Source organism: Chiloscyllium plagiosum, unplaced genomic scaffold (genome assembly GCF_037043375.1).
Source record: "Chiloscyllium plagiosum isolate Xiang-an unplaced genomic scaffold, Cpla_swu_hap1 HiC_scaffold_15, whole genome shotgun sequence".
Taxonomy (NCBI): Eukaryota; Metazoa; Chordata; class Chondrichthyes; order Orectolobiformes; family Hemiscylliidae; genus Chiloscyllium; species Chiloscyllium plagiosum.
Genome location: NW_028270153.1, coordinates 45175725 through 45203424, shown reverse-complemented (window position 1 = coordinate 45203424; position 27700 = coordinate 45175725). Strand labels below are relative to the sequence as shown.

The 27700-nt window shown below is 42.5% G+C and overlaps 1 protein-coding gene and 1 long non-coding RNA gene across 8 annotated transcripts in view; one reads left to right on the top strand and one right to left on the bottom strand.

The window, feature by feature from the left end:
* Positions 1 to 27700, top strand: part of LOC148147650 (uncharacterized) — a 206482-nt gene that overhangs the window by 178346 nt on the left and 436 nt on the right. The window contains exon 2 of the long non-coding RNA XR_015759596.1: positions 25242 to 25328. This is a non-coding gene — a long non-coding RNA (uncharacterized LOC148147650). The remainder of the gene's footprint in view (positions 1 to 25241; positions 25329 to 27700) is intronic.
* Positions 7129 to 27700, bottom strand: part of LOC148147649 (uncharacterized) — a 141810-nt gene continuing 121238 nt past the window's right edge. The window contains exons 4-6 of one of the 7 annotated variants that reach the window (XR_015759590.1): positions 27351 to 27542; positions 9429 to 9626; positions 7131 to 7778 (exon numbers count right to left, since the gene is read on the bottom strand). Coding sequence is in view for 1 of the 7 variants with exons in the window: in XM_087994932.1 (XP_087851058.1) it covers positions 7735 to 7778; positions 9429 to 9626; positions 27351 to 27542 (434 nt within the window). In the remaining 6 variants the exon portion in view is untranslated. Of the gene's footprint in view, positions 7779 to 7888; positions 8167 to 9428; positions 9627 to 10317; positions 12634 to 27350; positions 27543 to 27700 lie in introns of those variants that run through there. The other 6 variants (XR_015759592.1, XR_015759591.1, XM_087994932.1 and 3 more) reach the window with 6 other exon arrangements.

Below are 27700 nucleotides of genomic sequence, written 5' to 3'. Positions count from 1 at the left end.
CATGAGCTGCTGCATTGGATTCTGAAACCTGCAATAGTGGAGGTCCGTCCTCTCCCAGTGGCTGCAACAGCTGATTTTGGAGCCGGGGTTACAGAATAGGGGTTACAGTCGAAGGAAATATTATAGGCCACTTAGGACTGAGATGAGGAGAAACTTCTTCACCCAGAGAGTGGTGAGCCTGTGGAATGCTTTGCCACAGAAAGCAGTTGAGACCAAGACATTGAATGTTCTAAACAATGAGATAGATTTGGTTCTCAGGGCTAAAAGAATCAAAGAGTTTGGGTGAAAGCGGGAACAGGGTACTGAGTTATGATCATATAGAATGACAGTGTAGGTTTGAAATGTAGAATAGCCTACTCTTGTTATTGTTTCCTATGTTTTTATATTTATGTGAACCTTTGTGCAACTGGCTCCTCCAGGGACCAATGGCTACCTGTATGTAAGATCTCAGACATCCACCCACCAATGCATCAGGACAATAACCAATACCATCTGTGCAAGGTCACATTGGTTCATTTCAATTCCCCAAGACAAGGTCAGTGTTGCAGCCTGGGTGGACAGATTCAGGAACAAAGGGCTGAATCTTGTGCTTTCTTTGGATAAGTGAAATTTGTGTTGAATTATTTGGAGGAATTTTCACCTTGAGGCCGACCAAGATTTCTCACTCTGTCTTACTAAATACACTTCATTATTGCTCTATCCCACCACGGCATCCCTTGCATTCGATTCTGAACCTATCCAACCATGCATTGTGTCCAGACCAACTCATCACTTAACAGATATCCACCAAGAGACTGACACTCCTGCCATGTTGAAAAGGCCACTGTGCACCCAGACAATACCTGGCATTCTGAAGCTGCGGCAGTACACCCCTGTCTTCCCTTATCTCTCTTTCATCTTAGTTACCGTGGAAGCACTGCCCGTAGCCCACCCTCTTGATCTAACTGGACAGTTTCAGCCAAGAAGTGCTCAGACCCCCTGACTGATGCCGGAACATCTTCCCAATTGCGCTAGTCCTAGCCCCCTGACTGGCCACAATGGAGTCTCAGGGCTGACTATGTCCCTCAGTTGCAGAGGCTTGGACTCCCTGATGAGATTACAATGATTGAATGTCTGATTGTGGCCAATTGGAGGCTGCCTTTGATTTACTGTGGTGGAATCCTCTAATTGACAGGTGCCTCTTTATGTTTCCAAATCTCCTCACCCCCCCACCTCATCCCAGATCCAACTCTCCAACTCAGCACTGCCCTCTTGACCTGACCTACCTGTCGATCTTCCTTCCCACCTAGCCACTCCACCCTCCTCACTGACCTATCACAATCACTCCTCATCTGCATCCACCTATCTACCCCAGCCCCACCATCACCCCCAACCCCTATTTATCTCTCAGTCCCCTTGCCTCTCACAATCTTGATGAAGGACCTATACCCAAAACGTTGACTCTCCTGCTCTTTGGATGCTGACCTGCTGTGCTTTTTCCAATGCTACACGTATCGACTCTGACTCTCCAGCATCTGCAGGCCTCACTTTCTTCTCCTTATCTCCTAAGTGGTAAGGACTATTCTCCTATGACCTTGAGACATAGATTCTTGCTTTACTAATGTAGTGTGTTTTAGCTGCATAAACTACTGGCACATGAAGCAGTTGCGAGATTGACGTCACACATGGCTGTACCGTAAGATGTCCACCTCCTTGACTGACGGCAAGGTGCCTGATTGTGTGACTGCACTAACAGGCATGGCATGGCCTGGCCAGATGGGCATAGATGCTGCAAATAAGCACATAGGTACTAAATGAGCAAGCACTGCCAGAGCAAGTGAGCAGCCCTGAGATGCTGCCTGATCCGATCCTTGATCTGGCTGATTGTGCAGGTGCACAAACTGCCCCTTCAGCAGTCTCTTTTCAATGTGTGTTGCATCATCCTAACATTGCTAGGCTCTGAACAATGGGAGCAGGCAATAGGATAATATGCTAGATCCTGAGGAAATAGGGGAACAGGAGCAGTCTTCTGAGAAGTGGATGAGGATATTGGGAGGAGGAAGCTGTACTTGTGCATGATGGAGCTTAGTTGCATGGACCTAATGAACAGCCTGTTCTAGTAGATGAGAGCTGGGTACAACAAACAATCATGGACTATAAAATTGGTCATCACGTATTTGATTTACATTTTGTTTATGTTCACCCCAATGACAAAAAAAAAGTTAATTTAGAATTTCTGAATGATTGCCTGTCTTTGATTAATCCAATCCCACTGAACAAAGATAAGACGCTGGTCTACAATTGTGTGTCACTTGGAGTGACTTAGAGAGAGAGTGATTGGCTGACATGCAGCTAAGGATAGGTAACCTGGGTACCTGATGGTAGGACAATGAGTAGAGTTGCATGTGCCAGAAAGTATCCGCCATACCAGCTATGTGCCACAAGCAGTGTGAGTTTGACGCTGCTGTGGTATTACATTGTCAGTGAAGGGCAACTCTGGAATGATGGTACTTGACCAGACTTTAAGGGTTTGAAATTGGCACTGGTGTCATGAATGCCAATCTGTTGCATAGTATCTGGAACTATGTGGTGATTTCTTTCGATTATGGCAATTGTAGGTCGGGCTAACATCGGACGAGGGGGGACTATAGGGGCATGGTAAGTAGTTAATGAGGCAAGTTTGGATCATTTTGCTAAATAATCTCACTGAGCCTCTCAGAAAAAGCTTTCTGTGAAACTCAACAAACTTGGCACTTACCCAAAATATCGTAAGATTCAGTCCTGTATAACTTGTGTAATATCCTTTATTGCATACTATAGTGTACAAATGTAGTTCCTGTACAATGCATTTATGATATTTTTGTAACCACAGCCAGTTTTAGTACATACTTTACAGTATCTTGGCTGCAAAGTGTAACTTAAAGATAGAAATAAGTCCTGGTGACATACTGTCTTCCCCTTCTAAACTGCTTCTGTTTATGTCTTTTCTCTCATAATGCTGGAAGTTTGCTTCACAAGTAGTGCCAACCTTCCCACATATTGTTCAAGTGCCCATCCATTCATCTCACATAGAGTCATAGAGTCATAGAGATGTACAGCACAGAAACAGACCCTGTCCAACCTGTCCATGCTGACCAGATATTCCAACTCAATCTAGTCCCACCTGCCAGCGCCCGGCCCATATCCCTCCAAACCCTTCCTATTCATATATCCATCGTTTTAAATGTTGCAATTGTACCAGCCTCCTCCACATCCTCTGGCAGCTCTTTCCATACACGTACCATCCTCTGCATGAAAAAGTTGCCCCTTAGGGCAACTTTTATTTCTTTCCCTTCTCACCCCTAAATCTTTGCCCTCTAGTTCTGGACTCCCCCACCCCAGGGAAAAGACTTTGTCTATTTATCTTATCCATGCCCCTCATAATTTTGTAAACCTCTATAAGGTCACACCTCAGCCTCCGACGCTCCAGGGAGAACAGCCCCAGCTTGTTCAGCCTCTCCCTATAGCTCAAATCCTCCAACCCTGGGAACATCCTTGTAAATCCTTTCTGAACCCTTTCAAGTTTCACAACATCTTTCCGATAGGAAGGAGACTAGAATTGCACACAATATTTCAACAGTGGCCTAACCGATGTCCTGTACAGCTACAAATTGACCTCCCAACTCCTGTACTCAATACTCTGACCGATAAAGGAAAGCATACTAAACGCCTTCTTCACTATCCCATCTACCTGCGAATCCACTTTCAAGGAGCTATGTATCTGCACTTCAAGGTCTCTTTGTTCAGCTATGTACACAGTTAGCTGGTCCTGGCCAGATTTTTAATTCTGAGTGGAGGAAGATCACAACTGGGGGAACCCAATTCTATCGACATGCATCAAGAAACAGTGGGTACTAACCAGAAGTAAGAACACTGACTAATTTTCCTCAGCCTCAGTGCAGTCCTGATATTGATTAAAATCAGTTCACCTAAAATCAATTTGGGCTCGTGTTTTCTCAATTTTGTGTGACTCAGTAATCTACACTGAACCATATCTTTAACCCTATTGTGAAGGAGGGTCACTGGACCCAAACGGTTAACTTTGCATTGTCTTAACAGATGTTATACTCCAATGGGTTTATTTGAAATCACAAGCTTTTGGAACTCTGCTTCTTTGTAAGGTGAATTCTTTTCAACTGATGAAGGAGTAGCGCTCTGAAAGCTTGTGATTTCAGGTAAACCTGTTGGACTATAACCTGGTGTCATGTGACTTCTGACTTTGTCTGCCAGACCAGCTGAGTTTTTTGGCAATTTCTGTTTTTGTTTCTGATTTCCAGTTCTTTATTTCCAACTTTGATGTTCAATCCCTTTAAAAAAACTCAATGTTCCCACTCACTATGGCCACTCTGTGGTCGGACCCACCTCTCTGCTCTATAGAACATCAATCTGAAAGGGTTTGGTGAACAACTAGTTTAACCATGCACTATCAGAGCTGACTAGCTCAATTAAGTTAAAAATCTCACAACACCAGGTTATAGTCCAACTAGTTTATTTGGGAGCACCTCCACAACCACCTGATGAAGAAGTGGAGCTCTGAAAGCTAGTGCTTCCAAGTAAACCTGTTGGATTATAACCTGGTGTTGTGTGATTTTTAGCTTTGTCCACCCCAGTCCAACACTGGCACCTCCAAGTCATAACTCAATTAAGACGTTACTGGGTCCTGCTGTCATCTGAAAAATCTGCTCACTGTGCCAGGATCATCCTTGAATTAAAACACCTCCACAGGCTGCCTTTCTCCACTGCAAGCCATCTTAATAAGCCCCTCTGCCCTTTTCCCTCCAACCTCACCTCTCACAATTAAAGGGTCAGATACTTGGTGAGTGTGAGTCTCATGTTAACCTTATATTATAAACAGTTGCCTCTCTTGAGGTCTTGACCCTCTTGTCTTTAAATCTGTTATTATCATTTTGCTCCTTTCAAACAACCTTTGACCCCACTGTCCTTTCAAACTACCATCTCATCTCCAAACATTGGCAAAACTAAAGAACTGATCATTGATCTCAGAAAGATAGGAGTAGAACATGCTCCAATCTACATCAACAGAACAGAGGGTGAGAGGTTTGGAGAGCAGCAAGTTCCTCAGAGTGACAATAACCGACAATCTCTCCTGGACTTCGCGTGTAAATGTGATGGTCAAGAAGGCACAATAATGCCTCTTCTTTCTCAAGCATCTCAGCAAATCGGCATGTCCAAAAGGACCCTCATCGACTTCTACAGATCACCACTGAAAACATACTGTCCGGGTGCATAATAGCCTGGTATGGCAACTGCTCTGCCCAGGACCCTAAGAAACTGCAGAAGGTGGTGTGCACAGCTCAGGCCTCACAGAAGCCAACCTTCCATCCATGGACTCCATTTACATGGCCCGCTGCTGCAGAAAGGCTGTCAGCGTCATTACATTGCACCCTGGTAATAATCTGCTACAACCTCTTCATCAGGCAGAATGTACAGAAATCTGAACACATGCACCAGCAGGTTCAGGTACAGCTTTTTCCCAGCCATTATTAGACTGATGATTGGGCTCTCTAGCCTCAAATAAGGCTGACCTTGTTAACATTGCTCTTGCCTTTTGCACACCCAGTGCAAGGTAACCTGTATGCCTCTGTCTAAGCCTTTCTGATCTGTACATCCTTGCTTACTATGATCTGCCTGTACTGTTCGTAAGTAAAGCTTTTCACTATACTTTGATACATCTGACAATAACTGAATCAAATCAAATCAAATCAAACTCCCTCTGATCTCCAAAATCCGTGAACATGTTGTCACGTCCCATATCTGATCCTGTCTTTCCCAAAACTTCTGGGTTGAATCACTCCAATCTGATGCAGCACCAAAACAATTCTTACCAAAAGTAAGAAATTATGTCCTTTGTGACCGTGACAAAAATAAAGTTCCCCTCCTCAACATTTTATTCACTGTCTGCAACTTTTAACAAGGCCAGCTGTGTGGGACTGCTTTTACCTAATTCCATTAACTCTGTAACCACAGTCAGAGAATCACTTGCAATGGCTTCTTTTCCTGATCCAACACTGTTAACTCAGGTGTCCCAAACGATTCTATCCTTGGCCCCTCCTATTCCTCACTTACACTTTAGGCTGTGCAAAGGCAGTACTTGAATAAGGGACCATTTGACAAAAAAGAATGATTCCCCGGCAAAATAATATGAAGACGCAACATTAGTTTTCACATGCACACTGTAACCTATCATCACTTTCCACAACCGTTACGTATTTGTTACATTATCAGACTGATTATCTGATATCCAGTACTGGATGAGCAGAAATACAATATCAGAAACATTTTTGCCATTGTTCTTGGTCCTCATTCCAAAGTCCATCCCACGCCCTGGCAACAATCGGACATTGTCAGACTGCTCATAATCTGATCCTGAGATAAGCTTCTGACATCACATTCAGGACATGACTAAGACTAACTATTTTCACCTTCATACAATTACTTGACTTCTCCCATCTCAGATCAACCATTGCAATCCTTCATGCCTTTGTTACCCCTATAGCTGTCTATTCCTATGAACCTCTCCAAATTCTACCTTTGGTAAATTTGAACTCACCCAAAACTCCACTGCTTATGCTTTAACTTTTTCTCATCTATTTTCAGATCCCATTCTGACCTACATTAGCTCCCTTTCAAGCAATATCTCATTTTTAAAACATTTGTAGTTTTCAAATCCCTTCATAACATTGCCCCTTCTATCACTGTAATCTTCTGGACATCCACAGCCCTTCAAGGTTTCTGTACTCCTGTAATATAAGCTTTTTGTGCACCTCCAGCTTTAACTGCTCCATCACTGGTGCCTTATCTTCAATTGCCTAGGTACCACTCTCAGACAGGTAAAAACAAGGACTGCAGATGCTGGCAACCAGAGTCCAGATTGGACTGGTGCTGGAAAAGCACAGCAGGTCAGACAGCATCCGAGGAGCAGGAAAATCGATGTTTCGGGCAAAAGCCCTTCATCAGCAATAAGGCTTTTGGCCGAAACATCGATTTTCCTGCTCCTGGAAGCTGCCTGACCTGCTGTGCTTTTCCAGCACCACTCTAATCACCACTCTCAGACATACCATCTCTATACCTACCTCACTTTCCCCTTTTACGACATATTTTAAAGCCTGTCACTTTGGCCAAGCATTTGATCGCTGACCTAATATCTCTTTATGTTGCTCAGTGTTGTAAATGCTCCTGTGAAACCTTGAGATATTATGCTATGTGAAGACTGTTATTTAAATATAAGGTCTGGTATAATACTGCATAATGTCATGTGAGGTCATTTTTATCCACTCGGTTATTTTAAAGAACGTGTGATTTTTAATAAACTATACAATGCACTTACAGTGTAAACAACTAATCCAGCACATTTTGGGGTCACACAGTCCATTTTTATATAAAAGTATTGATGATTTATTTTTATTTAGTGGAGAAATTTTCAAAACGATAAAACTCATGACACTTTTTTTAAAAGTCGTTCCAATCAGCTGAGGGCCAGTTTTGCTTCTGCTTTTTGCAAAATCTTGCACTCAGTTGTTAACTTCCTGTTCTTCCACATTGGGACAGTTGCTCCATCATTTCGAGCTCGCTTGCTGTTGGCCTAAAGGGAGGTTGCCACAGGGAGTGCTGTATCATGCTACACTGTGTACAATTCGGGTCGAATTACTGGAACTTCTGGGAAGCGGCACTTATTCCAGGAAAGGTCATCAAAGTTCAGTAAACAGTAAACCCGTTGCAGTACAGCACCTTAGTATTCACTGCAAACAAAAAGAGAATCATTAACAGCATTGCTGTGCAAGCAAGTTACATTTCATTTAAAGCGGAGAATGAGAAAACGTAGTTTTCAAATCAAAGAAGAATACTAAACGAAGGTTTTCACTATTTATGAAAAAATGGCGATTCCAACATCCGAATGTTTATTTTGTGCACCGTCCACCCTTTTTCGTGTGAGGGGCCACGTTTCAACAATTTTCTCACTCCATGGGACTGAGGAGCGTTTAAAAGTACATACGGCAGAGTTGATTAAAGTTTTTCTCTCTTTTTACGGCGGCGAAGGCCCCGATCCTGACTACAACCAAAGGGGGTGGGTCAGAGCCAAGCTCAGGACATGGGAGTGTACACTCTGAGTGAAATTCATATGAGGACGAGTTGTTTCTCAACCTGGTGCTTCCTTCTCTACTGCCCCCGTGTATGGGCAGGTTTTGAGGAGAGGAGGAGGAGAAGAAAGGGTGTGTCTGTGCGTCTGACTTCCAGTCTCAGAACTCAAGCTGTAGTCTAACCCCCATTCTGATCCACACACAGGCTAACACACCCATTAACCCTTTCACCCACACACATTCTCATACAAAACATGCTTACATGACCTAAAAACGGACTAACATACACAAACTGCCATGACTCTCACACAGACTAATACAGTCTGTTCTGATATAATGCCATGTTATAAGAAAATCGCAGAATAGCAGCACCATTTAAATCAGAATCACTTTATAGCCAATACAGGTAAGGAAAATTGGTGTTCTACAAATACTGGTCTAAATTCTTCAAACAAGTTATAACCAATTTATTTTGAGGAAACGTGCATTATAGCAGAACCAACTGTACAGGCACATTCCTGCTCATACAGGCGGGTGAAATTGCTGATTCTGTAAAACCATCCATGAAAAATGTCTGTGCGCACCTCCTATTTTTATTCCAGGGATGAGGCAGGCTGGATGGCTCCAGAAGAGCTGAGGAGGCTGCCAATCGCCAGGCAGAAAGTTTGCGTCAGTACTCCAGCACTATGTTAAAAACAATCCTCCACGTCACACCCTGCACACTTTAAGTGCTTCATTCATGCCAAACCATGAGTCCTAATGCTCTCTATCTATTACCATGGCATGCGTACTGCCTGTACCCATCTTCATATCCTAATGACCCAAACCACTGTACCCACTTCTTCTGATCTGCGTGGCATTGAATCCCCTGTACCATCCTATGCACCTTTATCCATCCCTCAAGGCCCCTCATTCCCTCATGCCAACTTAGAGCCAGCTAATGTCAACCAGTGGTTCCACATTTTCCCTCTTCACTTACCATGCCAATTCTAGTATTCACTACTATACAGGAGAAATAAATAAAATTCTATGACTTAAAAAAATCTTTATTGCAGACGACACTCCAAACAACTTTTGTTCATTAAAAAAACTTTGATAGCTGTAAAAGGTATGCCACTTCTTGATAATTATTAATGAGTTTGATACTTCATGACAGAAGTTCTTGACAATGAATGTAAGCTTGTTGGCTGAGCTGGAAGGTTCGTTTTCAGACGTTTTGTCACCATACTAGGTAACATCATCAGTGAGCCTCCGGTGAAGCCCGCTTTTTATTTGTGTGTTTAGGTTTCCTGGGGTTGGTGATGTCATTACCTGTGGTGATGTCATTTCCTGTGGTTATGTCATTTCCTGTTCTTTTTCTCAGGGGGTGGTAAATGGAATCCAGGTCAAGCTGTTTGCTAATAGTGTTCCAGTTGGAGTGCCACACTTTTAGGAATTCCGACATGTGTCTCTGTTTGACCTGTCCAAGGATGGATGTGTTGTCCCAGTCAAAGTGGTGTCCTTCCTCATCTGTATGTAAAGACACTAGTGAGAGTGGGTCATGTCTTTTTGTGGCTAGTTGATGTTCATGTATCCTGGTGGCTAGTTTTCTGCCTGTTTGTCTAATGTAGTGTTTATTACAGTTCTTGGCAAGGTATTTTGTAAATGATATTAGTTTTGCTTGTTGTCTGCATAGAAAAAAAACCTTCCAGCTCAGCAAGCAAACTCACATCCAGAACCTCAACCCGAGCTATAAATCTTCTCAAAACTTGCTAAAACCTATGGGCACAATACGCTAAAGTTGGCCCGAAAATGGGAAACCAATGCTATCCGACAGAGCACCACCCGTGAACAGCTGTACTTCCTGCATGAATGCCTAAGGAAACAGGTACTGTCTGAATATCTTAAATACAAACCTTCCCTTTATGCCCACTAGCCAAAGGAACAGCAGAACAAAACAGCCACAGAATGCTTAGAGAAATAATTAATGATGCCCACAACAGACTCCGTAAATACAACCGGGAAATTTTGCGCCAAATAACTTTACTCACTAATGCAACAGACCATGAATGGACAGACACAGTACAACAAGCCATAGACATTAGACAGCGACAAACACAGAAAATGAAAAAACTAGACCTGCAGAAAAAATTAGACAAATGTACACACAATAACAACACAGACAACACAGAAGTATGGATGAAAAACTTATCTGACTGACCCTTTACAGACACTGCAAAAGCCGTCTTAGTAAGCCGTCTTTAATTACAACTTCCAGGAAGTGGACAAGAAAGATTTCTTAGCAGCATTAGAAACAACACTTAAAGACGATGAACTCACAGAAGAAACCCAGCAAACCATCAGGCATACAGCCGCACCAACATTAAGCAGGAAAAAGGAAGGAAACACAATACGCAAGAAAGGAAAGCACTAGAAGGACTAGAAAAAGATAAAAATATTATTATCCAACCTAAAGACAAAGAACACTTGACAGTCATTTTAAATCAAAGAGACTACACTCAGAAAACGAACGCACTGCTTGCAGATACCAATACTTACCAACAAGTGGCGATATTCCCGAACCCGCAACTAGAGAACTGAAACACATCCCTACTCAAAAAACTTCAGAAATCTGGAGAAATAAATAAGATTGACTTCCAAATAATGAAACCAGACGGATCTGACACACCACGCTTCTACGGATTACCCAGTATTCACAAACCAGGAGCCTCCCTCAGACCCATAGTCTTGCTACCTGGAACATCAACTTACAGACGGGCCAAGGAGCTACACCAAAGACTAAAACACTTAGTAGAAGACTCACGCTACTCCATCCACTCCACCCAAGAATTCCTGAAGATCACCAAAGACACCAAGATAGAAGAGGATGAAATAATGGTCTCCTATGATACAACAGCCCTGTTCACAGCCATCAACATCAATCTGGCCAAGGAAACACTGACTACATTATTAGAGGAACCAAAGACACATACACCAAACACCACCGTCTTCATCAGCAAGGACAATATCATCAATCTAGTGGACGTATGCCTTAACCACCCACTTCACCTTCAACAACAAAACCTACAGACAAACCAACGGAACACCCATGGGATCTCTGATATCAGGATTCTTAGGAGAGGCAGTAATTCAGAGACTCAAACAAACAGCTCTGCCAACCATCCAACCCAAACTTTGGGTCTGCTACGTGGATGACACCTTTGTCATCGCTAAACAAAAAAAATTAGAGGAAATCTTTAAAACCATCAATAATACCCTTACTGGCGTAAAATTTACTAAAGAGGAGGAAAACAACAACAAACTACCATTCCTGGATGTTGCAGTAGAGCAAACAGCCAATGGGGAGCTTCAAATCAGCGTCTACAGGAAAACAACACATATGGACCAAATACTGAACTACAGAAGCAATCATCCCAACATCCACAAACGGAGCTGCATTAGTACATTATTTCAATGACCCCACACACTGCAGCACAGAGGAACTACGAAGAGCAGAGGAAAATTACCTATACCGTGTATTCAAAAAGAACGGGTACCCAATGAAAACAGTCCACCGATTTTTCAGCAACAAACCCAAACAAGCAGACAAAATGCGTCCAGAAATCTTAGCCTCTCCCCTACATCAAAGACATCTCTGAAATAACTGCCAGACTACTCAAACTTCTTGCCATCATGGTAGTCCACAAACTCACCAACACACTAAAACAGCAGCTAATGAACTTGAAAGACCCCGTACAGACAAGCAAAACTAATGTAATTTACAAAATAAATTGCAAGGACTGTAACAAACACTACATTGGACAAACAGGCAGAAAACTAGCCACCACGATACATGAACATCAACTAGCTGCAAAAAGACGTGATCCACTCTCACTAGTTAAAAATCACACAACACCAGGTTTAATTGGAAGCACACTAGCTTTTGGAGCGTCGCTCCTTCATCAGGTGGTAGTGGAGGGCTCAATCCTAACACACAGAATTTATAGCAAAAATTTACAGTGTGATGTAACTGAAATTATACATTGAAAAATTGATTGTCTGTTAAGCCTTTCATCTGTTAGAATACCGTGATAGTTTCACTTCTTTCATGTGTAAATCACAAAAGCTGTTTTTAAAAAGTTGCATTCTCGGGTTAGCTGTTAACAATGGTGATAGCTAGACAATATGTTGAAGGTGTTAGCCCCCTGTGTTCTCCGTCTATGCCATGATGTTTAGATTGTTTCTAATCTAAAAAGTGAGATAACGGAGTTTTACATGAATTCATGCAGTTTTTGAGCAAAGTACAATGTAACCCTGCAAGTACAAATTCACCCCACAAAATATATGTGTGCATGTGGGTCTTTGTCTGTCTGTGTGTGTGTGTGTCTGTCTGGTTTGGGGTTGTGAGTGTGAGAAAGTGTATGTGTGTGTGTAGTGAGTGCAGAGTGTCTTACGTCTGTGAGGGGGTGCATGTGTGAATGTGGGAGGGTGTGTGTGGGTGTCTGTGTGCGTGTCTGTGTATATGTGTGTATGTGTGTATAGGAGTGCTTGTGTGTGTGTTAGAGTGTGTAGGAGTATCTGTGTGTGTGTGTGTGTGTGTGTGTGTGTAGTGCAATGATGGTCATCTGTAATGTGACATGAACCCAAGGTCCCAGTTGAGGCCCTCCCTATGGGTGCCAAACTTAGCTCTGCTCGGCCACATTTCGCTGCTGCCTGTCCCAAAGTCCGCCTTGGAGGATGGTCACCCAAAGATCTGAGGTCGAATGTCCTGGACCTCTGAAGTGTTCCCCAACTGGGAGGGAACACTCCTGTCTTTTGATTGTTGTGCGGTGCCCATTCATCCGTTGTCGTAGCCTTTGCTCGGTTTCCCCAATGTACCATGCCTCCGGGCATCCTTGCCTGCAATGTATAAGATAGACAACGTTGGCTGAGTCACATGAGTACAAGGTGGGAGGTTTCCCCACGCGTAATGGTGGTATCTATGTCCACAGTCTGACACATCTTGCAGCGCCTACCGTGACAGGTTTGTATGGAGTTGTCCTGAGAAGTGAAACTATCATAGTATTCCAACAGATGAAAGGCTTAACAGACAATCAATTTTTCAATGTATAATTTCAGTTACATCATACTGTAAATTTTTGCTATAAGTTCTGTGTGTTAGGATTGAGTCCTCCACTACCATCTGATGAAGGAGCGACGCTCCAAAAGCTAGTGTGCTTCCAATTAAACCTGTTGGACTATAACCTGATGTTGTGTGATTTTTAACTTTGTACACCCCAGTCCAACACCGGCATCTCCAAATCACTCTCACTAGTATCTTTACATTCAGATGAAGAAGGATATCACTTTGGGACAATACATCCATCCTCAGACAAGCCAAACAGAGACACGCGTGATAATTCCTAGAAGCATGGCACTCCAACTGGAACTCTATCAACAAACACATTGACTTGGATCCCCATTGACTTGGATCCCATTTACCACCCCTTGAGAAAAAGAACAGGAAGTGACATCACCAACCCATGGAAACCTAGACACATAAATAAAAGTGGGCCATACCACCAGTGCTTCACCGGAAGGTCACTGATCATGTTAGGCGAAAGTGAGTACTGCAGATGCTGGAGATTAGAGTCAAGAGTGTGGTGCTAGAAAAGCTCAGCAGGTGAGGCAGAATCCAAGGAGAAGGAAAATCGATGTTTCAGGCAAAAGCCCTACATCAGGAATGAGGATCACTCCTGACGAAGGGCTTTTGCCTGAAACGTCGATTTTCCTGCTCCTCGGATACTGTCTAACCTGCTGTGCTTTTCCAGAAAAAGATGATTCCCAATTAAAGAGAGTTCTAGCCCATGGCTGCTATGTTGGACAATGCAGTTCTAAATTCACAGTCTCACATCTGCTACCATTTTACATGTTTTTACTTTCACTTTTTGTAATTAATGAAAACCTTTGGGAGACCTGGGAAATAGATATTTACCTTTCAACAACAGACCGGTCAATGAACTTTCGTTATTTTAAGTCAGTGGTCTTGTTAACATCAGACCAATGAGCTCTTCAATCCCAAATGGAACCATCGATGCAGTCCATCAAATTCAGAACTCTCAAACATTAGGCCAAACCAGTTACTTGCAATGTGAATGCAGGATGGGATTAAATTTACATCATGGGTTTGGAAACTGATTATTATTGATCATCAAAAAAAAAATTCTATACTTTCCATGGACGTTCTGCAATGCTTCATCATCTGTGACCCTCATACTCTTTAGTTCTCTAAATTAGAAATGGTCCAATCATAAGTACATGCTTTGGACAAAAGTGTTGCTATTGTTTTCACCAGTGATGAGTGAACTGCAATATTATTAATCCCTCTTTTGAGACCTAATATTTCACAAATCCATGTGATAATGAAGATGTAATCATGCGATATTATGTATGATATTTAACTTTTCTCTGATACTTAAATTTGTGCTGTCATTAGCATCGGATTATTAATTTCCTGGTTTGTCATCGTCCAAAAGGATTTCAAATACATGGAATGCCTATGAGAAATTCTGAGACTGGTGTACTGGATTTTTTAATTGTTTGAAGTCTGGGAATTTGTGCTGCTTTTTATTTTCAAATCTCTGTTCTGCTGGCTATGTCTACTCAACAAGAAAACTTGATTGAAGCACAAATCTAACCCAAAGTTTAAATCTGGCTAAAATGTACTGATTCACTTGTGTCACGATTCCAACTGTAACCAGTACAAATCACTTTAATTATTTGAATGTCAGGTGTCATTGTGAAGATATTAAAACTAAACTTAGAAGTGAACACTCAGTTTGTGAGGCTTAACTTTAGGTTTAGAGTCTCGTGATTTGGGGTATTTACAAAGCTGTAGTTCATGAGTAAGGATGTCATCCCTTGTAGAATATCAGAAATCAGACACATACGAATACTAGATATCACTGATTATTTGCACATAGTCAATGATCTGATGAGCAATTCAAAATAGTTTCAAAACTAGCCCCTGATAGTCCTGTGGGTGTTATTGTGCTAGTGGATATGTGTTAGTGAATCATAAAGACCAGGAAAATCCTATTTACAGTTCCTGCTGTGTGTTGAGAACTGCTTTTTAACTGAGCTGGCTATGTCCACAACGAGCCTCAGAATTTCTGGAATAGGGAGGAGGAAAAAATCATGAGCTGGAGTTAGTAACTCGAGTCATCAATTGCTTTTTAACTGTCAGTGGGTTTCTGTTAGTAAACTGTTCTTTTTGTTCCCAGTTGAAACTTTATTGCTGGAACAGCACAGCAGGTCAGGCAGCATCCAGGGAACAGGAGATTCGACGTTTCGGGCACAGGCCCTTCTTCAGGAATGAGCAGAGAGTGTTCAGCAGGAGAAGATAAAAGGTAGGGAGGAGGGACTTGGAGAAGGGGCGTTGGAAATGTGATAGGTGGAAAGAGGTCAAGGTGAGGGTGATAGGTCGGAGTAGGATGGAGGCGGAGAGGTCAAGAAGAAGACTGCAGGTCAGGAAGGCGGTGCCGGGCTGGAGGGATCCGGCTGAGACAAGGTGGGGGGAGGGGGGATGAAGAAACTGGTGAAGTCCAAGTTCATCCCCTGCGGTTGGAGGGTTCCCAGTCGGAAGATAAGACGCTCCTCCTCCGACCGTCGGGTTGTTGTGGTTTGGCGGTGGATGAGTCCAATGACCTGCATATCCTCGGTGGAGTGGGAGGGGGAGTTGAAATGCTGTGCTACAGGTTGGTTGGGTTGGTTCGTCCGGGTGGCCCAGAGGTGCTCTCTGAATCGCTCCGCAAGTAGGCGGCCTGTTTCCCCAATATAGAGGAGGCCACACCGGCTGCAGCGGATGCAGTAGATGATGTGGGTGGAGGTGCAGGTGAATCTGTGGCGGATATGGAAGTTTCCTTTGGGGCCTTGGAGAGAAGTGAGGGGGGAGGTGTGGGCGCAAGTGTTGCACCTCCTGCGGTTGCAAGGGAAGGTGCCGGGAGTGGAGGTTGGGTCGGTGGGGGGTGTGGATCTGACAAGGGAGTCGCGGAGGGAGTGGTCTCTACGGAAAGCTGATAGGGGAGGGGAGGGAAATATATCCTTGGTGCTGGGGTCTGTTTGGAGGTGGCGGAAGTGACGGCGGATGATGCGCTGTACATGGAGATTGGTGGGGTGATAGGTGAGGACCAGTGGGGTTCTGTCCTGGTGGCGGTTGGAGGGGCGGGGCTCAAGGGCGGAGGAGCGGGAAGTGGAGGAGATGCGGTGGAGGGCACCGTCGACCACGTCGGGGGGGAAATTGCGGTCCTTGAAGAAGGAGGCCATCTGTGTTGTACGTATTTTGAACTGGTCCTCCTGGGAGCAGATGCGGCGGAGACGAAGGAATTGGGAGAATGGGATGGCGTTTTTACAGGGGGCAGGATGGGAGGAGGTGTAGTCCAGGTAGCTGTGGGAGTCGGTTGGTTTGTAGTAGATGTCCGTGTTGATTCGGTCGCCTGAGATAGAAACAGAAACGTCTAGGAAGGGGAGGGAGGAGTCCGAGACTGTCCAGGTGAATTTGAGGTCGGGGTGGAAGGTGTTAGTGTAGTGGATGAACTGTTCAACCTCCTCGTGGGAGCACGAGGTAGCGCCGATACAGTCATCAATGTAGCGAAGGAAAAGATGGGGGGTGGGGCCAGTGTAGTTGCGGAAGATGGATTGTTCCACATACCCTACGAAGAGGCAGGCATAGCTGGGGCCCATGCGGGTGCCCATGGCTACTCCTTTTGTTTGGAGAAAGTGGGAGGATTGGCTCCCAATCCTCCCACTTTCTCCAAACAAAAGGAGTAGCCATGGGCACCCGCATGGGCCCCAGCTATGCCTGCCTCTTCGTAGGGTATGTGGAACAATCCATCTTCCGCAACTACACTGGCCCCACCCCCCATCTTTTCCTTCGCTACATTGATGACTGTATCGGCGCTACCTCGTGCTCCCACGAGGAGGTTGAACAGTTCATCCACTACACTAACACCTTCCACCCCGACCTCAAATTCACCTGGACAGTCTCGGACTCCTCCCTCCCCTTCCTAGACCTTTCTGTTTCTATCTCAGGCGACCGAATCAACACGGACATCTACTACAAACCAACCGACTCCCACAGCTACCTGGACTACACCTCCTCCCATCCTGCCCCCTGTAAAAACGCCATCCCATTCTCCCAATTCCTTCGTCTCCGCCGCATCTGCTCCCAGGAGGACCAGTTCAAAATACGTACAACACAGATGGCCTCCTTCTTCAAGGACCGCAATTTCCCCCCCGACGTGGTCGACGGTGCCCTCCACCGCATCTCCTCCACTTCCCGCTCCTCCGCCCTTGAGCCCCGCCCCTCCAACCGCCACCAGGACAGAACCCCACTGGTCCTCACCTACCACCCCACCAATCTCCATGTACAGCGCATCATCCGCCGTCACTTCCGCCACCTCCAAACAGACCCCAGCACCAAGGATATATTTCCCTCCCCTCCCCTATCAGCTTTCCGTAGAGACCACTCCCTCCGCGACTCCCTTGTCAGATCCACACCCCCCACCGACCCAACCTCCACTCCCGGCACCTTCCCTTGCAACCGCAGGAGGTGCAACACTTGCGCCCACACCTCCCCCCTCACTTCTCTCCAAGGCCCCAAAGGAAACTTCCATATCCGCCACAGATTCACCTGCACCTCCACCCACATCATCTACTGCATCCGCTGCAGCCGGTGTGGCCTCCTCTATATTGGGGAAACAGGCCGCCTACTTGCGGAGCGATTCAGAGAGCACCTCTGGGCCACCCGGACGAACCAACCCAACCAACCTGTAGCACAGCATTTCAACTCCCCCTCCCACTCCACCGAGGATATGCAGGTCATTGGACTCATCCACCGCCAAACCACAACAACCCGACGGTCGGAGGAGGAGCGTCTTATCTTCCGACTGGGAACCCTCCAACCGCAGGGGATGAACTTGGACTTCACCAGTTTCTTCATCCCCCCTCCCCCCACCTTGTCTCAGCCGGATCCCTCCAGCCCGGCACCGCCTTCCTGACCTGCAGTCTTCTTCTTGACCTCTCCGCCTCCATCCTACTCCGACCTATCACCCTCACCTTGACCTCTTTCCACCTATCACATTTCCAACGCCCCTTCTCCAAGTCCCTCCTCCCTACCTTTTATCTTCTCCTGCTGAACACTCTCTGCTCATTCCTGAAGAAGGGCCTGTGCCCGAAACGTCGAATCTCCTGTTCCCTGGATGCTGCCTGACCTGCTGTGCTGTTCCAGCAATAAAGTTTCAACTTTGATCTGCAGACCTCACTTTCTCCTCTTTTTGTTCCCATCCTCAGTAGGATGAAGCCAAAGTAGTTTTAACTGTCAGCTTCATTTATGGAGTCATAGAGATGTACAACACAGAAACAGATTCTTTGGTCTAATTCATCCATGCCGACCATATCCTAAGTAAATCAGGTCCCATCTTTCAGCATTTGGCATATATTCCTCTAAACCCTACCTATTCATATACCCATCCACATGCCTTTTAAATGTACCTGTTTCCAACACTTCCTCTGGCAGCTTATTCCATACACACACCATCCTTTGTGTAAAAACATTGCCCCTAAGGTCCTCTTAAATCTTTCCCGTCTCACCATAAATCTATGCTATCTAATTTTGGACTTGCCCAACCCAGGTGAAAGACCTTGTCTATTCAGCCTATCCTTCCCCTCCTGATTTTATAAACCTCTATAAAGTCACTCCTTAGTTTCTGACACTGCAGGGAAAATAGCACCAGCCTATTGAGCCTCTCCCTATAACTCAAACCCTTCAACCCTGGCAACATCCTTCTAAATCTTTTCTGAACTCTTTCAAGTTTCACAACATGCCATTGATCCGTTTTCTATTCATTCTGTATAAGACATGTGCAGGAACTGGTTGCTGGCTTCAGAAAAGCAAATATGGAGTCCACAGATGTTGCTGTAGAAAAGTGGGAGTGGGAGTAGACTAGAGTAGAGGAACCTTAATCTTTCATTGTGCATCCAAGAGGAGCAGTGACCTGAAGTACTTCAGCTTTCTGGTAACATTTTCTATTCAAGTTAAAGACTGCAATTTGTATTTGCAGCGGAATTTGTGGAACAATATAATTAAAGCATATGACAAAGGGAACAAAAGAGTTAAAACATGTTTTATGCAGCTCATGTTTATGGTAAAACTGAACAGGAAGTATATGTTTTCTATCCTGACATGTGACAGTGAATATGAGTTGTTCAGATCACTGCTATTTGGCTGACAAGTCATGAGGGCGATGCACAATTTTAAAACTCTTCATTTGTCCTTATTAAGATTCGAGTTTTAAAAAACATGCTGCCAGGGTCGTTTCATTTTTGGTGGAAATTTAGATAATTTTTCATTTCAAGCTTTTAATTTTATCTTACTATATACTTCCTGAAACAGACAACATCTCTCAACACAAATAGAGATCTTTTAAAAAGAATTGAGCAGAAAATACATGTTTCTGACCTAATTTAAAAGTACACCATTGTATGATTACTCCTCAAAATTCAATTACCTGCAGACCTGACGGTCTAAAAAGGGTTACTCTGGTTGGAAACGTTTTTTCTCTTTTCTGATTTACTAAAAACCCAAACGTAATGATATAATTTACACTGAACAGGTGTCAGAAAATATCTATCACTATGATATATCAAAGTGTGTTACCTAGCTTGGTCAGTTTTTCAAGCTGAAATAATTCCCCCTACTTCAAATCTAACTAATTAACATTGTGCACTTTGTCTTTCATATAAATCTTTGAGTGACTTTTTGGCATCCCTAAAATTAAACATTTCTCAATCCAAGAAGGCTGCAGATTTACTGTTTTAGCCGGGAATATGGAATTTCATCATCTTAGACCTCTGTGTTAAACAAGCAGGAGCATTTTTTTATTCTCATTTCTGACCGTTGTGTCTGATATTGTACAGCTAAGGAAGTCATGAGAGTGCTTGTTGTTCCTGGACACTTGACCATCTGACCAACAGGACTAACATTACAGTTATGTCATAGGTACATTTATGTACTTGATTTAATGTTGAATGATAATGTTACTTCAGTCAAAGGTTACAGGTATTTGCATTGTTGACTATCTGGTTTTATGGGCTGCACACCAGAAAATATTAGCAGTAACTGGCAGAATCTAGCAATGTGTGAATTCACATACTGAACTCAAAAGTAAAACAAGAGATTATAACTGGACATAGAGGCACTGTACATATACAAATATGTTAACACAGAAGTGTGTATCTTTTGGATATATTTTCACTGACCTGCGGATAAAAGTCTCTCTGTTTTTTTCCCTTGAAGATTTTAAAGAGAGCTGGCGCCCATGGGGGGATGGAGTGTATTAACTCCCCTTCTGACATTATTTTGATTGAATACTCTCCCCTGTTTCCCCACTTTTCAGTTTTCTTTTTGTTATTGCAACACTTCCCCTGGTGGCCAATGTATATTAATAGTTATTTGTTTAACTAGTTAATTGAGTGATTTGGTGGAGGGTTTTTCAAAATAAAAACAAAAGGCTAGATTCTTGCGTCTGGTGGGAAGTGAATGTTATTTGTCTAATTACTTAATTGGGTCATTTGATTGTGGGCTTTTCAAAATCAAAAAAATAGAAAATCTGTGTTCTTAAGTGAATTTCTAAAACAAGACATCTGGGTTCTTGAGGTATACACTGGTTAACTCAAAATATTTAGAAATAGGTGGGTACCACAGGAGCTAAGGCACATTATTTCCCCCAATAAAACCTCCTTTGTTTTGCAGCATCGAAAGGGCTGATGAAGGGCTTATGCCTGAAACGTCAATTCTCCTGCTCCTCGGATGCTGCCTGACCTGCTGTGCTTTCCCAGCAACATGCTCTTGACTCTGATCTCCAGTATCTGCAATCCTTACTTTCTCCCTCCCTTGTTTTGCCCTTCTGTTTTGTTTTCAGAATACTGCCTCTAGTGGTTAGAGGTAGATGGCACCACAGGAGCTGGGATTCATTTTCTCCCCCAATAACACAATTTTGATTTAGTACCCCTCCATTGTTTTATAGTTTTTAGTTATCCTCACACTGCAATTTGTTAATTGGGCCACTTGTTAATTTGATGGGAGTTTATTTCTATTCGAAAAAGAGCTGGGTTCTTGTAGATCTCTTCTTGAGTGTCCTTGGAAAGAGAGCACAGGGTGCCCATGGTAACGTTGAAGTTTTTCAGGATAGGTGGGCACAGGGGAGGGTTGTGTTCTCTCCTAACTATCACTATTTTGATTTAGTAGCTCCTTGTTTTTTTTCTTTACTTTTTGAGTTTCATCACACAATCCCTGGTGGACAGTGTGCATTAAATTGTCAGGTTAATTTGGTGAGTAGATTTTAAAAAAAGAACTAGGTTCGGTCTGTGGTGCTGTGGATTCTGTGGACCATATATACAGAGGTTGTAGGAGGTTGCAATCTTTTGCTTCCTTAAAAAAACTTTGTGTGCTTTTGGTCACATTTCAGCCACACACTCTTTGGGCATTTGGTGCAGAGAGGATGCAGTAGATCAGAAGACCTTGTTGTGGACCTAGCTAAAGCTGCAATCAACAGATCCAGACAGCATGCTGTGAAAGGGGTTACAATCCCCAACTGCCTGCTACATTTTCAAGGTTACGTCTGCGCTAGGTGTCCTCGGAGAGGAAGCACACATGTTAGTTGGTATTCTTGAAGTCTTTTGGTTAGGTGGGCACCCTGAGGACTGGAATATGTTATTTCCCCTACCCATGATATTTTGATTTAGTTTCTTCTTGTTTCTCCCTTGAGTTGGTGGGGTTTTGGTTATCTTTATGTTGTCTCCTTGCATTTTGGTTCTCCAAGTTTCTTTTAAATACAGAAGACTTTGACCTCCAAGTTCCCCTCCAAGCTACACCCCACCCTGACTTGAAGCCATTGTCACTGGGTCAAAATCCTGGATTTCCCTTCCTAACAGCACGATAGATGGATCTACTTCCCAAAGCCTTCAGAGGTTCAAGAAGGAACCTTATCACCTACTCGAGGGAAATTAGAAATGCTTACTGAGCCAGCAACAACTAAATTCTGTGAAATAATATTTTAAAATTAGTTTATGTCAGATTTATGTCAGATTTTCAAATGAAGCGATAAAGATCATCAGTTTCTGCAAAACCTCTGTGCTACCTGTCTTGCCACTTTAAATGATTGATGTGTACATACACCAGGTCCTCTGCTCCTCAACCCCTTTCAAATTGTATCCTATACATTGTTTTTCAAAGCACACACATTTCTTTGCATTGAAACTCATCAACCATCTATCTGCCCACTCCACCAACTTACCTGTGTCCTTCTGGAGTTTTAAAATGTCCTCTCCGATTGCAATTTTTCCAAGTTTTGTACCATCTGCAAACTTTGAAATTGACCCAGACACCAAGATCTAGATATTTATATGAACATATTGAACTTTTAAGTACACCATGTGCTCTTTTTTAAGAAAGGGACAGACAAGTGAAAAGATGGCTGAGGATGTAAGTTCAGGGGCTGTCTAAGGTTCATGTGTTCTGGTGTGTTAAGTGTATTAATTTATGGTTCAAACTCCACTGTGCTAAAGTATGCTAAGAACAGGCACCAGTGAGAACTTCACCTAGAAACCCTGCAAGTAAAAATAAATAAAATCTCTCTCTGCTTAAGACAAGCCATCAACAAAGTCACTTTTGAAGGTAAAAATGGGCAGACCCCTTTCAGCTAACCACAGAGCCAAGAATATCTGAAGAACCAATCAACTGCCAAAATCAGTATTTTTGAAATTACCCACCTTAGCAATTACAATGTTTCACTAGATATTCTGCACGGATTTGCCAAAGACTGATTTGTATGTTCTTTTCTCACTCTTACCTTTTAGACACACGTCTCATTTCTAATCTGTGTCTATGTGTGTCATGTTTCATTATCTTTACTCCCATTTTAGGAGCTAATAAACTCATTCTTTCTTTAACTCAAGAAAGCCTTGTTAAATTGGCTCCTGCTAAAACATAAATATATTTGGGCTGGGAAAGGTTATTACCAAAGGAAGTGATCCTTTTAAAATTAATCTTATTGTGAGCAAACAAGGGGGAGATTGAGTTAAGAACAGTAGTTAGTTCGTATCTCCTAATCTGGGAACAGAACCATTGGAGGTGTTCCATTCAGAACCATAAGAAATTGAGGACCCTCACCCATTAATGGGTCATAACATGTTTTATGCTGCAGGTGATATAGGCATGGTGATGAAGTAACAATGGAGAAAGTGAGGACTGCAGACGCTGGAGATCAGAGCTGAAAATGTGTTGCTGGAAAAGCGCAGCAGGTCAGGCAGCATCTAAGGAGCAGGAGAATTGACGTTTTGGGCATGAACCCTTCCTGAAGAAGGGCTCATGCCCGAAACGTCGATTCTCCTGCTCCTTGGATGCTGCCTGACCTGCTGCGCTTTTCCAGCAACACATTTTCAGCGATGAAGTAACAATGGCCAGGCGAGATGAGATTCTGCATGTTTATGGTCTCAATCTTATACAATTCGAATCTCCTCGAGTAACTCCAAGCTTTTGAGTGCTAAATATATTATCTCTGTGTGGTTTCAGCATAGACTGGACCTCCATCTCAGAGAACCATTATGATATTGTAATTATAATTTATATATTTTGTAAAGAAAGCTACTACTGTCTGTAAAAATGGACACGAAATGCTGCAAAGTAGTTCTTGGAAATCACATAACTGTCTGGTTGATTTACTATATTGTTAAAAGGCAGAGAGATTGATGTGTATTCTCTGCACCAGCCAAAAGGGGAGATTTTTAAAATTCAGTGAACCCCAGGACAAAACAAAGGGTCCATTTAAAGGAATGAGAACTCACAGCCTCTTAAAACAAACTGAAGATTGAAAGGATACGACAGGTATCCTAGCTTAACTGACTTTGTTGTATGGAATAATGATGTGTCAATGTTAACACAGCAGTTAACCTACATTTCTGACCCGTATAAGACAGGTTGCGAGACATCATTTAAAAAGAACTCTACAAAAAACTCTGAGAAACATCAGCAAAGAGAGAAAGATTCTCTACAGCAGCATGGAGATTGGATACCCATTAAATGACTGCTGCACTAAACCAGGCTACCATGGACTACAACCTGCACTGTCATAACCAAACTAAATGAGCCTTTACTCTCTCCCAGAAACTGATTTGCTCAGTCCACCTGTGGGAGAACCCTCCAGCTGTTCAATCATATTTACAGCGGCTGCTGAATTCTGACTTAGGTTTTTTAATCTTTTCAACTTGGAAGTCAATTCTTCAAGGAAGTCACAGTCCTGCAGTACGAACTGATCTTACTTTCATCTTTATAAGTAACTTTTATTCATACCTACTTTGCTTTTTTATTTCACTAATTAAAATATATTTACTTACAAACTTGCAGTGGCAGCTGTGTAATAATTCAATCCTTGACCTTATTAAGACCAAAGTTTTGTCAGTTGCTTATTTCTTAATTGAAATACTAAAGAAGAGCTTAAAATGAACCCTATGAATTCAGTTACAAATCACCAGGTTATAGTCCAACAGGTTTCTTTGGAAGTAAAAGCTAGCTACTTGATGAAGAAGCAGCGTTCTGAAAGCTTGTACTTTCAAATAAACTTGTTGGACTATAACCTGGGGTTGTGTGATTTTTAACTTTGTCCACCCTAATCCAACACTGGCTCCTCCATGATATGAATTCAATTCATGCACCACTTTGTGGACAACTGTATCAAAACCACAGCAGGTATGTGTGGTGAAATAGGGTAGAAGTAGAAAAATATTTAAATTTGAAATATTATTTATCTCTTACACACAAACATAAAGCAGGAGCAAAAGCAGACCATTCAGCCCTCAAGCCTGCTCTATGATTCAATAAAATTCATGGCTGATCTGTTTGTGTTTTGTTTTAATTTAAATCAAAGCAGAAATGTGGATTAAACATATTTATTCAAAGAATATTAATAATTAAAACAAAATGAATCTGAGCAAATCAATAATTAGTCAAATAATTGCTACAGTTATGTTTGTATTGACACATCAAAACTGGTTTATTTGTGTTTCTTTCCTAAAGAGCCCTGCACATTGAAATTTTTTTTCCTCTTTCAGACATCTTCTAAAACCTAGGCAAAAGTGAGGACTGCAGATGCTGGAGATCAGAGTCAAGATTAGAGCGGTGCTGGAAAAGCACAGCAGGTCAGGCAGCATCCGAGGAGCAGGAAAATCAACATTTCGGGCAGGAGCCCTTCATCAGGAATCCTCTAAAACCTACCAATTAGGCCAGACTTTTGGCTATGCGTTCAAACACAACTGTAATTTAAATCTATATAGCACCACTAAACATCAAAAGTGCTTTGTAGACGTATTTTTAAAATATTAAATACCATGACAAGTCATCTAGGAGATATTTGGTCAGCCGACATAAACCTTGAAGAAAGGTTTTAAGCAGTGTCTTAGATAAAGAGAATGAAGGTTAGAGGTAGAGACTTGAAAATAGGTATTTCCAGATCTTGGGTGTAGGCAACTGAAGACATGGCCATCAGTGGTGGAACAATTATAGTTGGAAATGCAAGAAATGGAAGACAGAATTAGAGAGGAAGATTCTGGGCAAGAGGAGATTATACAGAGATAGGGAGGGACAAGGCCATGGGATTGGAATATGAGGACAAGAATTTTAAAATCATAATCAAAATCAAACCTATGTAGGATAGCAAGCACAGGGTTGATAGGGAACAGAGCCAGCCGAAAGCTAAGGTGTAGGCAGCAGAGGTTCCGAAAAATGTGGAACACCAGCCATGAGTGTGAATTAGTCAAGTGTAGAGGCAACAAAGGCATGGATAAGTTTGCAGCAACAGAGAAGATAGATTGAAATCGAGTAATATTATGGATGTGGAAAGAGACTGTCTAAGTACAACTGTAAGGTCAGAAACTCATCTCAAGTTTAAATGTAATACCAAGGTTATGAGCAGACTGGCTTAATGTCAGACTATTTCCAAGGAGATGCTTGGGTTTATAAGCTAGAGAATGGAATCTGAAGCACAGCTGAAAACAATGGCTTTAGTCCTGTCAATATTTATTACTTCCTTCTGATCAAATTTTATTTGATAACACCCATGTGAAACCTGACACATTTTATTTTGTGAAAAGCTATACAATTGCGGTTCTATCAACAATGTCAGTACATGATGAAGCATCATATATTATTGCTGTGGTATATTGCTAAATTTTGTATGAACTCATGACACATCAGCCTCTGAAAGTTTCAGGGAGCACAATTAAGCCTGATTCTAGTATAATCTGTAAAATAAGTAGTTGTAACTGAAAATAGGTTTCACTTCAACTTTATACATTTTTGGTAAATACAGGGTGCGGTGAATCTATGTTCTCCTAAGGTCTTGTGGTTACTGATTTAGACATCCATCAATTTTTTGAAAATTCTCAAACTCACAAATGAAGATTCCTGCCTTAAACTCTTGATAATTTTCATTAATCTATTCTTTATTGTCCTTCAATAACTGGGCAGAAAGTCAATTTACAGAATGAGAATATTCAGAAATATATCGATGGAACAATTAAACCCACAAACTGCCACCATCCTAGTGGAGGGCACTGAAAATGTATGTAACTCAGAATTCAGTCTGCAGTATAGCAATGCGACATTTCCAACCATGTTCCTTTTGGCACCTTCCTAGTGCCACAGCATCAATTAATCTATTCAAAATAGCTGAAAGCTCATTTGTTAGCGAAATGGTTTGGCTTTAATGTTCACTACTCTGTGCATGGCAAGTGTTTTGATACATACCATTACAAGCTTTGACTTAATGAGATGCTCAGACACAGTTAGGCTCTGATGTCAATTATGTAAATAAAGGTTCATGCACCACATGAAACAGCAAATCCACATTTGTGCAAGCCAATTTGATTTCAAGCCCAAAAGAACACAATTTAATTTGCATCATGAACTCTAATACCATGCAATACAGAAAGACAGAATTTACCATTAACTATTTGAACATGATCGATGAATAAATTTCCTGCAGATTCCAGAATTCGCTGCTAGATAGTAAAGAACCCAGGTGGGTGTAATGCAATATACCTATCAGTTTCTTGTCTCAAGTTAAATTAAAGTGACCTGGCATTGCATTTCACACCTGGCATGTTGTGACAAATAACCAGAATTTCACAAATTATAGGAAAAAAAAGACATTCATTACAAACCAATTTGAACTGGGGCAAAGACTTTGAGCTTTCTCTTGTTTGTGCTGGTGTTCGTCTGTCGTTTGTCTTCCTTGTTGTTAACATGTAATTTTCCATTATGAGTCACCCATTTATCCTTCTTTTCTTTTGTGGTTAAATGACGCTGGGCAGCCAAAATGATCTGACTGCTCAGTTCCACTGAACTGGTATCATCTGGAAAACAATGGGTTGATGTTTTAAAATTGATCAGTCATCAACATTACACCCTGCAATTAGTTTGAGTGAGACTCAAAGTGCTTCCTTGTTGCCTTCAGCTCTTTTGTCATGAGACTGTTCCCAAAGGTACCAAACTTTGACTTTCAAACTGCATT